Consider the following 14,316-nt stretch of genomic DNA (forward strand, 5'->3'; position numbering starts at 1 on the left):
GCAATACAGCTCTTTCTGATATAGTCTATATCAAATTATCCTAGGTGCGCTTCTGTGGCAGCAAACAGCCAACTACCAATTTATAAATTGCTATGAGGAAGAAATGAGAAGTTTAGTCGGAGAAATGAAAATCACAGAGAAATGCAGCTGCCATAGTCCTAGGCAGCGATTCTCCCTGGCCTGTGTTCTCAGCTGACAGCTCACCAAGCTGTTTAGAGAGCCACGTGTCCCCACTGGGATAATTGCTTTTTCTGCATGAGTCTCTTGTTGCTTCTCTCTGATGATCAAGTGTGTTTAAACTCCTGGCAGAAATCATGTTGGTTTTTAAACGATATTGTAAAGTGTACCAGCAAACAAATGAAATTGGATCATGTTCTCTTGTATGCATGTAGCCCAAGCAGATATGGGATGCCAATGGAGAGATCCTAACTGCCTGTTTTTCCTCTCAATTCCACTCCTAATAGAACAGTTGAAAGACCTACGATAAGTTGTGGTTTTTTTCCTTGTAATGCTGTTCCTTTTAATGTCACCAGGTAAAATGTGGAATGGTCATGTGTTTTCAGTTTGTCATTTTCATAATTTCTTTATGATGTATACGTACTTATCCAGGCATCCTTTTGTTGTACAAGATTTTTTCATGAATATTGTTCATACCATAAGTAGGCTATAAAGAGGAAGGGAGCTTTGCATAAGAATGGACAAGTAAATGGATTAGTACCATTCAGGTGAAAAATTTTTACAGGGTGAATGAAATCTAACTACTTTTTTTATAATCTATAGTAAAAAAGTATTGTAAATATTAGCATATAATCTATTTTTCTTAGTTTAACCCATCCAAGAGACACAGTCACTCTCATTTTGTATCATGAGTCCATATTGAACTGGTCCTGAGTACATGCCAGCTTTGCCTAACAGCTTTTGGATGACTAGTATGAAACCAGATCACATCTCATCAAGAAACTTGAGTGGGAAATATTTAAGACAATGCATTTCTTTTTCCTTCTCCCCTTCCTCCTCTTCCTCCTTCTCCTTCTTTTTTCTCTCTCTCTTTCTCTCCTTTTTTTTGAGGTCTCTGTGAACCAGAATAAAATAGGAATAGAAAGAGTTGAAATTTTTTTGGAAAATATATTGAGAGACAGTAGCCTTTATGAAAAGCAGAAAGGAAATAAACTTTGTTAGCCAGGAGGGAGAACTGTGATTTGGCTAACCATGGTTTATTGTTTATTTATCTATCTAAAATAAAACTTATGTTTCAGACTTTAATATGAAATCATGCTGTTACAGATACACGATATCACTTTTAAAAGCATTTTGTGTGACAAGATTAGTACAAATAAATAGAATAAATAAAGGTTAAGTTCTTGAAATTTCTTCTTATACTTAAGAAAAGTGATGATGGTGACAAGAGTAGTAGATATAAATTGTTTTATATCAATGGTTTTTTAAAAAAATTTTTTAAATTTATTTTTTGGCTGCATTGGGTCTTCGTTGCTGTGCACGGGCTTTCTCTAGGTGAGGCGAGCAGGGGCTACTCTTCGTTGCGGTGCGCATGCTTCTCATTGCCGTGGCTTCTCTTGTTGCAGAGCACGGGCTCCAGGCGCACGGGCCTCAGTAGTTGCGGCACGTGGGCTCAGTAGTTGTGGCTCACGGGCTCTAGAGCACAGGCTCAGTAGTTGTGGCGCACAGGCTTATTTGCTCCAGGGCATGTGGGATCTTCCTGGACCAGGGATCTAACACGTGTCCCCGGCATTGGCAGGTGAATTCTTAACCACTGTGCCACCAGGGAAGTCCTATATCAATGGTTTTTGATAGTGGAAATTTTTCAAAAACTTAAATTTTTATCTGCTTACTAACTCCATTAAAATTTAGGTTCCAAAGAGTGAAACAGCAAAATTATGAATGTGTATATTCAAAAATATAAAGTACCTACATATGATATTCAACCATGATTAGAAAAACATGAAATTATTTCATTCTAGACATGGCTTTTTTACTAACGGTTCTCAAGGAACTGCTTACCTGGGAGTGTGAGTAAGAAATATTGCCAAATAAGAAATACTGTATTCTTTGATATTGTATAAGATCTGAATTATATGAATTATCTTTTACTTGGTTATAATTTTTTTAGACTGCTATGAGACATGTATTTTATCCAACCCTTTGCCTATCATTGGTACAATATAATTACACTACCACCAGTGTTTTTCCTTAATTTAGAATGCAACAAAGCATAATTGATTTTGAAAGGTACTATGGTATATGTTAGAAGGTATGGATGCTTCAGTTGGAATTGTTTACATTAAAGGTTGATACCACTCTTGCAACCAGATTGGAAAGAAATGGGTATTTTTCCATTTCCTCTCATTCTCTGCTCCCTGATCAAACAATATATCTTTTTTTTTTTGAGGGGGGAGGTTATTTTTGTTGTTGTTGTTGATTTAATGCTAAATGTTAAAGAAATAACATTATTACCGTGACTCTTCTTTACATGTCTCTGTTGAAAGGAGTCCTAGGAACCATCCAAAACTGCCTTGCAGTTTAGTTCACCAAAGAGAATGTCTGGGGGCTGTGACTGGCCATCTGGGGTACCTGCATCTCGTGGTCATTAAGAAGTCTTAAACCCATGCAAAGTACTTCCCTTCTAGTTCACAACAGTTTGATATCTGTTCTACACTTCAAAGATCCAGGCAGAAATGGCAGCATTGCTATGAAGAGATATTCTGCCCAAAGAGACTTAGTGAATTGTTTAAGGATGATACACTAGACTATAATTCAAAACCTCTCATCTCATTTACTTTGCAAAACAGTATGAAAACAGTGGTAAAGAATCAAGTGTTTCAGAAAAAATAATTTCTAAACCTGGGTGCTTTAAAATTTTTATACCTCCTATTAACCCTGCTTATTAAGTCTTTACTACTGTAAATGAATATTTCTGAGTCTTTAATCTTTTAGACAATTGTAAAAATTAAGTACTGCACAATTTCTCATTGGTATAATGACACCTATTTGCATCTTACGTACATTGTTTAAACATATATCTCTTTTAGCATTCTAAATCAGTGTTCTTTTAATCCATTGTTAGGATCTATTTTAAAAATAGTATTTATAGTAAGAAACACAGATTTCGAATGCAAAATCTACTAAAGGAAATGAGATAAATTATATGACAGTTTGGTGGTTAGCAATTTGAAATCATCTTTGAAGCCTTTAATATAATTAGTGGTTTCGTTTTTGGTCTGCTGAATTCAAGTCACATTAGGTTAATGTAATTAAAAGCAGAAAAGATTTTGTGTAGCCAAACTAGTTAATTAGCCCCAGTTGGTTTAGTATATTAACCTAGAGGTGTATGGATAACATTGTCGGGGTGATGCCTGAAAAACAATCCCTGTGTAACAGATACTGCAAATCACCTGACTTGCTTTAGGGTAGAAAATGACGACAAACCAAGGAGTTCATTTTAAGTTCATCTTTATTTCTGATTTTAAGCACTGATTGCAGGGTGAGCTGTATATGCCATAGAATAACCAGACAAAAAGCTTACTTAATTTACATTTTAAAAGAAAGCATGCTTCTGAGGGAGGGAGATGCCAGAGGGAAGAGATATGGGAACATATGTATATGTATAACTGATTCACTTTGTTATAAAGCAGAAACTAACACACCATTGTAAAGCAATTATACTCCAATAAAGATGTTAAAAAAAAAAAAGAAAGCATGCTTCTATATGTGCAAAGATAATGTTCCTTCTTGTATTCTGGAAGTAAGAATTCTGATTGTAGTTTTTCATGCTTACCAGAAATATGAAATAATTCTCTTCACTTTTGTTTGAAAAGCTACATCTTATACCTGATTTTTCTATATCATCTTGTTACCCAGTAAACAATGCAATAAAGGAGATGAAAGCATTCTAGAAGAGATTTTTCAACTACTTCAGAGTAGTCTTTAAGTACTCGGAGAGAAGGCTTTTACCCCTAAGGAATATAATCATTTATAGCTTCTTAAAGGGAAAATGCTAGTATATAAGAATCCTATATATCAATTACATTGAGGTATTCCATACCTTAATGTCACTAAAACTTTTTTTTTAATCTGAAACTGTCCTGAAGAAAAATATAAAGTGTAAAGATATTTGAAACTTTAACATTTTTACCACCTTTTCCTTTCTCCTCCTGTCTCCTTCCCCAGAAGTAGCAACACCACTGGGGCCTTTTTTGTTTTCTTTTCATCTAGTATGTAGTTAGCCGAGGTCCCCCTTTAAGCGCTGTCTAGAGCTTATGGAAATGTAGGCTTCTGATGTGGTTACTACTGCAGGCTGATAAGGTAGATGGTAATGAGTAAGTGGGACCTCTGCTTCGATTTTTGACATAGGCTAGATGCCATATTGTCGGAAAGCTTAACTCATTCTGCTTCTCCACTACCCGCTTAGGTTAATTGAAGTAGAGCTGCTGCAGTGCAGTGTTTAACACTGTGTCTGTTCATTATACAAACTCATTTTTGATAGGTTTACAATTTGGCTGTCAGATCCAGCTGCAGGAAGAGACCTGCCAAGAAATATTTCTTAGCTTGTTTTAAATAGTGCTATTTTCACATTTATGGTGTTTTGTATGTGTTAGACATATTCTTCCTTTCTCTGTAGAGAGAGGAAATGTCAATTTTTGGTTTACAAAGGAGCACTAAGATTTAGAATGTGTATAGTAGACACCCTTTACAATCAATATTTTTAGATGACAACATAAAATGGTGATTGTTAATAGTAGGTACTGCTTTAAAGCTGGTACGTTATATTTGATCGGGGTTATAGCACTACGTTTATTTCTATTCTTCTGTTTATTGAAAAGAACAGGCCACCATGCAGTCCACATTTGTGACCATAGAGAATAGAATTATGGCTTTTGGTTTGCTCTGTTTCAGTTCAGCCATTGACATAATGCCAAAATCAATTTGAACTTGTAGAAACTGAAGGCTACCATATTCATCCATTATTTTGTGTGTTTCTCTGTTTTCAGTACTTTGTTGTTTCTTCCTTCACTTTTATCAATTTCTGTCTCTATCATCTCGGAGGAAATAAGTTTCTCCCAGGTTTGGTGAGGCTTGTTTGATTTTCCATTTAAGTTGTAATGTTCACTTTGGGGTTTTGAACCATTATTGCCAGTGAGTGTAGAGTAGAATGTAGGGTTTTATAGTGAAATTGTCTTGTTAATGGGATGGAAGTTGTGTAGGCGTATTTATACTAACCTGGGGACTCTCAGTAATGATTTTTCCAAATAGAGTAAACATTAATGGTATTACATGATTTTAATCCCTCCTTCCTTTTGTTATTTTAATCCAGCATTTATCCTTAGGCCAGAGCCAGGTCTTTAGAACAGAGTTTCTCAACCTCAGCACTATTGACATATGGGGTGTGTGATAATTCTTTACTGTGGTGGACTCCTTTGTGCTTTGTAGGATATTATTGAGTTGAAAATGCAACTTAAAAAAGAAAAGCATGAATCACATGATTTTACTTTAGTAAAAGTGTGTATGTGTAATGTATATTTTATATCTATATTTCTATATCTATTTATCTATATCTATATTGAGAGAGAGGGAGGTACAAAAGAAAAATGCTCATAAAGTATTGACAGTAGTTAACTTTTGGAAGGTGTTTTTCTTTTCATGTGACATTTATCTGTTCTTTTTATTTATTCTGTTCGAAAACAGGTAAGTACATATGAAAACAATAAATCTATCATTAATATATCTTGTAGCTGCTATAAACCTTTATGAAAATGCTTCAGTGGATAACAGACTAATTTTGTCTACAAAAGCAGTTTGCATTCATCAAAAATCTTTCGAGTGACTACTATATGCAGCCATTTTTCTAAGCATGAGGGATAGAATCATGAGCAATGCAGAGAAAAGTCCCTGGATGATTTTTATAATGATACCTAGAGAATCATGGTCATTTTTTAAATAAAAGGACTGAAAAAATGTCAGGTTCTAAAGGCACAAAAATTAAAACTGCTCTGTTAATATTTGGTTTGTCCTAACACATAAAAACTTGGTCGCAATATCTAGTTTGGATGTCTGGATTGAAATAAAGCAATTTAGGCATTCCAAAACAGTGTGACCCCACCTTTATAAAGTAGTAGTTTCAACAAACTCCCAGTGTAGGATGAAAAAAAAATTCTATTTGAATGGTTCCTTCCTTCCTTCCTTCCCTCCTTCCTTACTTTCTGTATTTTTTCTTTCCTCCTTTGTTTAATCTGTATACTGTACAAAATAACTGTGAGGTCAAAACCTCCATGAATAAACATTCTGGAAGTTATCCCTGACAAAACCTTTCTAAGGTTCAGAGCATTATTGTTATTCAGGGGTAATTGAACTCTACTCCCCACCAAAAGCATATTAAATTAAGTAAAGATAGTTCAGTTTCCGCATCCCAATCTTAATTCATGGTTAGCTTTAGCCTACATATTGTACTGGAAGTCTGCTTACATTTGTAATTAATCCTTCTTCAAATAATTAAGTGTTCAAGAGTGTACCCGAATGACTTTCCAGATGATTTATTGGGATCTGTTCAGTCTCTGCCTCCTAAGTCCCCAAGAAACTGTTTGGATGGCAGAGACACTTATGTTTTTTAGGACAGGTCAGGTTCTGTAATGTTTTGGAAATTAAGATATATTTGCTAAAGCAACTCTGGCAAATTAAGTAATTAGAGACATTTTTATTTCCACATCTTGTAATACTAGAATATGCTTCCTTGAAATTACATATAGCTAATATGTATTTACATGTTAATTATAGTCATATGGTATTAAGAATTTCCTAAACAACAAGGTCCTACTGTATAGCAAAGGGAACTACATTCAATATCCTGTGACAAACCATAATGAAAAGAAGATAAACAAAGAATGTATATATATATATATATATATATGAATAACTGAATCACTTTGCTGTATAGCAGAAATTAATACAACATTGTAAATCAACTATACTTCAATTAAAAAAAAAAGAATTTCCTTTTTCTTTTTTCCACTTGCTAACCAAATTGTTCACACAATGTTTTTGGTTTTCATTTAATTAAATAATATGAAAGAACTTGGTTGGTTTGGAAAAACAAATTTCTAGTTATATAGAATATAATTACTTTACGAGAAATGTAGGTAAGTAAAAATGTTTTGCCTCTTTTATATTGTACCTTTGGAATAAATTCTGTTTAAAGTTATTACCTATAGAGTAAATACTACACATCAGCTTTTTGATATAATCAGTCTTTCTTTGCATGCTTAGAAAGTAGACTTCACTTATGAAGACCTCTGTCATGTAAAAATTACTATAGCAATTTTAATGATAGTCACGTGAAACTTTTTTTTAAGATACGAGGAGGAAAGCTCATGATTACTTACACCCGCAAAAGTGATGCTGGCAAATACGTTTGTGTTGGTACCAACATGGTTGGGGAACGTGAGAGTGAAGTAGCAGAGCTAACTGTTTTAGGTAAGTGCAATTTTATCTGATCTGCTCACTGTAAAGCTTATCTCTTATTATTATTTAGTATCTTTATACAAGGGAGAAAGAAATGACCTTTTCTAGAAGGTAAACCAATATTTTGGGGGCTGGAAAAAAGACAGAAGAAATCAGTAAAGCAGCCTGAGATAAAGTAGCCAAGACATAGGAAGACAATTAGGAGGAAACACTACACCTAGGGAGGAGAAGTAGGGAACTCGGTGGAATAATTTTCTAAATAATATTTTAAATTATAAATCTGCTCTTATGGAACATCTAAAATGGCTTTTAGTTTGTTCATCTGTATTTTTTTTTTTTTGAGATGACTTTTTCTAATTTTAGAGAGACCGTCATTTGTGAAGAGACCTAGTAACTTGGCAGTCACTGTGGATGACAGTGCGGAATTTAAATGTGAGGCCCGAGGTGACCCTGTGCCCACAGTACGATGGAGGAAAGATGATGGGGAACTGCCCAAATCCAGGTATGGATCAGAATTTAATGATGGGATTCATCCACTCGGAATTTCTACAGTTCTCATCAGACCACTTTTCACATATAAGCCATTAGAATGGTCTACTCTAGACTCCTTGATCTCCTTGGGCCAGACATAGTAATGGAGATAATTAGAATCAGAAGGTCACCATGCTTTCTTTGAGAGTATACAGATAACTGTAAGTTCATGACCCCAGCCTGCCCAGGGAACCCTTGGAAGATGTGACATTCCTTAAACAGTTTTCTCTTTGTCCAACCAGACTGCAGTTAATACCAATGTCTTATATGGGAATAGGTAGGGAAGGGAGGTACAGCACTAAAGATGTAACTACAAACCAATTAAAAAGCAGACTCCCTTTTCCTTAGCTACAACATCACCAGGGAATGGTAGAAGAGGTCAGAGTTTCTTGATATCTGTCAAATCCTTAAATTGGCTAGAAGCAGAGATACACTCGCAGCCTTAGGGAATGAGGTAATGAAATGAAACTTTCAGGCACTGTCTTTAGGCTGTCTTCTCTAGTGTGTCCATTCATTCAGCAGACATACCTTGAGCCCCTGCTAGGTTTGGGGGTCACAGCAATGGTTTAGGTATAGTTTCTGCTGTCAAGGAGCTCACCAAAGGAGTCATGTATGGATAGATACAGAGTAACATAGCAAACCTTTTTGTTGCATAAAGGTAGACCCATGGGAGCAGAAAATCAGGAGAGAGTTCTCAAAGGAAAGTGAAGAATAGAAGCAATGTCTTGAAAAATATGTATCAATTTGATAAGCAAGAAAGAGGAGAAGAGTATTCCAGGAAAAGAGACATCACAACATAGACACAAATCTAAGACTGTTTTGAGTGGTGGAAATTTAGCATGGCGGCACACAGCACATGTGGCAAGAAGTTATGGGAAACCAGGTTGGATATAGTGAGGCCGGATTTACAGGACTTTGTATCGACTAAAGAATTCTGAATCATACGGCATGCACATTGATAAGCCAAGAGGGATAACTATGAACAGGATTGCTTTTTAGAGGAAATAATTTTTTTAGCATTATGGATATCACATTAATGTGGCAAGGGGTTGGGGGGATGCCGTTGGCCGGGTCATCATTGTTGATGTCCAGATAAGAGATGTGAATCGCCTGAACTGGGAGATGAGATGGAAATAGGCTAGGGGGTCCATCATGGAGAGAAAGTTCTGAGACCCAATTGATGAACTGAATGATTTGTTATATATAGAGAGCTGGTGAAGGAAGATAGGTAGGTTGTGTTAGGAGAAGGAGTTGTTTTATGTGATAGGGTAAGAAAAAAAAGTTTTATCTAACGTATTAAATACTAAGTGTCTCTGGGGGTATGATGTCTAATTATTAGTCAGGATTATGAATTTGGAGCTTAAGTGAAATAGGGGCAGCAAATGTTAGTGTGGTTGATCAATATATAAACTAGTGTAGATAGTATAACTGAGGGATATCATATAGAGTAAAAAGAGGATTAAGGTGAAATTTCAAGGGACACCCAACATTTAAGAAACGACAAGATGAGGCAAGGCAAGGGAATTCCAGAATAAGACTTTCTGGGTTTAAATATTAACTCTGCCATTAAAATAGCTGAAGACCAAAGCCAAGCTACCTTACCTTCCTATGCCTCAATTTTCTCATCTGCCAAATGGAGATGAGCATAATACTTCATAAGGTGTTATAAGAATTTTAAAAGATAGAACCTACAAAACGCTTAAAGTCTGACATATAATAAAAATTTATTTAATGGTCACTTAAATTTTAGTATGAGTACAGGAGCTTGAGAAAATAAACAAATAAGCGTCAACTTTGCCTAAAAATATTCTGTTAAAAAGTAGTTTTAATATTTTTGCCCACACGAATGTAAAAGAAGTGCTCTTTTCTACGTGCATGCTTACTTAGAGGAATGCTGCATTATTTACCTTCTGCTTCAAATTCTCTGAAGAGAATGTTGCCTGTGATTTGATACCTAAATACATATTTGTAATGATGGATTCTTTCAAGTAGAAAGTCACTTAACTGTGCTTTCTTTTGTTATGTCACTAGATATGAAATCAGAGATGATCATACCTTGAAAATTCGGAAGGTGATGGCTGGTGACACGGGGTCATATACTTGTGTTGCGGAAAATATGGTTGGAAAAGCTGAAGCCTCTGCTACTCTGACTGTCCAAGGTAAGGTTTGGGGAACATTTTTTGTGGTTGATTTATTATATGAGATACTGTTGATATTTGAAAATATTACATATTAGAGTAGTCTATATAAAATATAGACTTTAAATAACGCTATATATATACTTTATTCCAAACATGTTTAAAGGAAATGATTGTTTTGCCTATGGGAGCTCTGTAAGTGTCTGTTACAGGAAATTGAACTAAGTTTTCAAAATTATGAGAGCATTGTCTTGGTCAAGTAGAGGAGGGGAATGTGCTTTAATCTCTGGGTCTTCAAACATAGAGCTTTAATTAAATGACAGCTACTGCCGCGAAAACTTGATCTTTCAATGAAAATAAGTCTACCATTCCTTCAGGTCATGCACTTTCAAGGGTCTGTACAGTTCAGAACAAAAAAGTGAAAAGATTCTGTTTCCCGCTAGAATGTAAGATCCATCCATAGAGTAGGGACTCTTGCAGTCTTTTTCTGTGCACACCGTGCCTGTGACTTAACAGACATTCAATAAATATTTGTTGAGTGAATGAATTGCATTTGTACTTTGCTAATTTTGATGAAGAGTTATTATTTGGTGTGATGTGAGCCAAAATGGGTGCCATATTCTTTGGCTACAAGTTTTTGAATGTCAAAGTCACATCTTAAACTGATATGCAGAAATGGTTCTGTCACCTCCTTTGTCTCCATAATTTCACATGTTTTTCATTCTCATAATCCCTTTTCCCCTTTTTCCATGATGTCATACTGATTATTTCTTACTATGTATCATCTGAGAACTTTCTCTCATTTTTTTCCTTTTTAAGGACAAATTGTTTATTGTGGAATTTGAGAGACAGTGACCTTTAAAGAACATTTTGTTGGTGAAAAAAATTCCATATTTTGACACGAATATAGAGTAAACAGGGATTTTGGCGGTAAACCACTTAGCTTGTTTCTGAGTATGACATTAGCAACACTTGCTCTGTCATCTTTTCTGAGCACTGTCTCCTCTAAGGCTATTACGAAGAAAAAGGTGGCTTTTGAAGGAGAGCTTCTACTGTGGGCTTTCTACAAAAGAGCCTTGTGGGCTTTTTACAGTAGAAAAAAGGAATAAAGAATATTTCCTTCCTGTCTCTAAAGCCATTATGTCCCACTTTGGGGTTTTTAGCTCAACCTCATAAAAACAAAAGAAAAAAAAAGAAAAGATCAAGAACAAACATTGAATTTCTAAGGCCTAGACTACTTCTCTTTAATCTAAGTTAGACTTGAACTCCACATAAGCCTAAAACTATAAGAAAAGAAAACCCCTTTACATTTAGAGAAAGCATAAATTTAAGAGATGTCAAGTTCAAGTTCAGAAGCCCTCCGGAGGGAGTGAAAGTAGCCCAGGATGAATACAAGACATGAACAGGTGTGTCTATCTCCAGGCCATTGTGACAGGGAGGTTGATTGTCTATTATATTAGTCAGAGAGATGATGCTTTTATAAATAATAGGCATTCTGCTGTGTCTACAGTAGACATTGAAATCAAAATAGAGTTTCTTCCTGCAATTTTATACTCAGTTCCAAAGTTAATTCAGCCTTTAGTTTTCCATATGGAATTCTTGCTCCTAAGCCTGGATTTCAGTGAAAACTGGGTATAAATGATCAAATCCAGAAACTACTTAAGGAATTTAGAAGTTCTTATTTCAACTGCATTGGGTCTTCTATAAACTTATGAAAGATCTGTGTATTGTTGAGAAGTTATTAATTTATTCAACTATTAAAATAAAATATGCATATTAACATCACTGTGAAAATACCTTTAACATGCTAGAATAATATACACAATATGTCAAACAAAGTAACATGATTCCCAACAGCAAAAGATAACTAAGAAAAAAAACACAGGAAACTTTTCAAGGGAAACTTGAGAAGTTATGTATTTTTTTCCTTTGAGATTGAATATAGAAAAATATTAGTTACTACAAAGGAAACTAATCAGAAATGAATACATTTGATAGCAGGAAACAATTATTAGAAATTCAGCAGCATAGTTGTTTTTGATTTCTGTATTTTATTTGTGGTTCATTTTTGAGGCACTATTGGAGTCAGTATGGGCTTAAAAATAATCTTCCTTTTCCTCAGTCCTCATGCAATAAATATTTAATTTTGAGAATTGATGTTGGACAACAGAACCCTGTGTTCAGGTAGCAGTTTTGGGAAAAAAACTTTCTTAAATAAGGGTGAGCATTTGATTTTCACCCCCAGTACAGATATGATTAGTTCTAACATTTAAAAATTAACCCTCATTTGAGAATTACTTCCTTTTTTTGATATATATATATATTTTTTGAAATCCCAATTCTGCTCTTTTAGAGACTCTCTCTGTATGTATTTCCTCAAGTATTCCATTCTCAACTCATGATTTCTTTGGTTTTTCTACTTGTGTATTTTTCACAGTCCTTAGTATGGTACTGGGCATCTAGTAGGCACTTTATGTAACAATAAATACTTGTTACAATTTGAAATATGCATCTGAACTCCAACCTTCTGCTTGAGTGGTAGAAATATCACAGTACAGTATGTCCCAGGGGAAATTCAAGCATCTTCTGGTGACTTTGATCCTGAGTGCTAACAGTAGGTTACATTGGATCAGATCTGAAGAGATTATCATCTCTGATGGCTGCCTGGTGGTCTGTGTTTGAAAGGAACAGAGTAAAACCTGGGGCTGGACAGAGTTTCCTAAACTTAGATGAAGTTTGTTATCTGATCTTATCTGAATGTGTATATCTAAGCTTATCTGAAGCTTGTTAAATATACAGATTATCAAGCATGCCCTTGGAGAACCTGATTTAGTAGATCTGGGTTAGAGCACAGAAATTTGTTTTTATTTTTGTTTTCAAGCAAGTTCATCAGTCTCTGGAATGAGGAGTTACCTGATGAGCTGACAGAAAGAATAAAGGGCTTTAAAAAATTGCTCTAGAGTCTGGGAATTACCAGGGCTGGACGAAGTGTGTTACAGAGAATTGTGTAGCGAAGAGTATAGACATTGGAGTCAGACAAAATGTAGTTGAATCCTATTTCTGTCATTTACCAACTGTGTGGCCTAGAAAAGGTTATTTAAATTTCATGAGTCTCAGTTGCCCCATGTGTAAAATGGGTACAGTAATACCAACCTCACAGCATTTTTATAAGGATTAAATTAAATTATATATATATAAAGCTTAACATATTGTCTCTTACAGAGTGTTTTATAAATAAGGAGTGTTATATAAGCGTTATTATTAGTGATAGCTTTATCGCTTACTTTTAATAGTTATTGGTTATTTCATAAGAAAAATAGTAATGTTCAGATAATTCTAGACAGGTAGTTCTTCCTTTGCTATTGTAAATGAGAAATCTGAAGTAGTAATATAATCATGATAATTTATTATGTAACAAATTATTAAAACTCTTCTCAAATAGAAAGCATTACATTTTTATTAAAAAAAAAACTTTATTGGCTTTTAAACTAAATGTGTTAAATCTTGTTAGTGCCATCAAAACTAGTGCTAGATTTAATGTGAGGTTTTGCAAAATAACTAGATAATTTAATGAAAATTACGACCACTTGGGAATAGAAATGATTCAAAAACCGATTACATTTTATGTGCAATGGAGTGTTATTGTTATGAAAAAACGTTCAGCAGAGACTCAGAGACTCTGCAGTAATTTGACCTATTGAAAAATAATTAATGTCCATTACATGACCAATAAAAAATGGTGAAGTAATGCTGTTTGGAATGATCACAACAGAGAAGTGTTTCTGTTTAACTCCCAGTTAACCAGAAAATTGAGTTAACCTGAACTTGATATTCTGTCATTTTCTGGAATAATCAAAACTTTATTACCTCTAAATGTAAATCATCAATGTTGTTACATTTACGCCTGATGTTTGTCTGCCTCATTTTCCCTCCATACTGTAATAATATCTATGTACCTCCTCAAGAATTCTCTTTGTAAACCTAAAATACACAAACAAATTCAGGCATCTTTTTAAAGACATTCCATCTCAATTTTGATTGATTATATTGTGATATTTGCATTTTAATGTCTCAATTCGACAAGTATTAGGATTGCTAGCTGTCACAGTAGGAATGAGTTATCTTCTGAACTAGTGTTTCATATTGCATAATGGCCCCATCGTTTAAGGAAAAAGAT

At 34.6% G+C, this 14,316-nt stretch overlaps 1 protein-coding gene across 1 annotated transcript in view; it reads left to right on the plus strand.

Moving 5' to 3' along the window:
* Positions 1-14,316, plus strand: part of ROBO1 (roundabout guidance receptor 1) — a 385,969-nt gene that overhangs the window by 267,506 nt on the left and 104,147 nt on the right. The window contains exons 4-6 of the mRNA XM_068546911.1: positions 7,362-7,482; positions 7,834-7,972; positions 10,033-10,160. Coding sequence (XP_068403012.1) covers positions 7,362-7,482; positions 7,834-7,972; positions 10,033-10,160 — 388 coding nt within the window. The remainder of the gene's footprint in view (positions 1-7,361; positions 7,483-7,833; positions 7,973-10,032; positions 10,161-14,316) is intronic.

The sequence above is a fragment of the Eschrichtius robustus genome, chromosome 6 (genome assembly GCF_028021215.1).
Source record: "Eschrichtius robustus isolate mEscRob2 chromosome 6, mEscRob2.pri, whole genome shotgun sequence".
Taxonomy (NCBI): Eukaryota; Metazoa; Chordata; class Mammalia; order Artiodactyla; family Eschrichtiidae; genus Eschrichtius; species Eschrichtius robustus.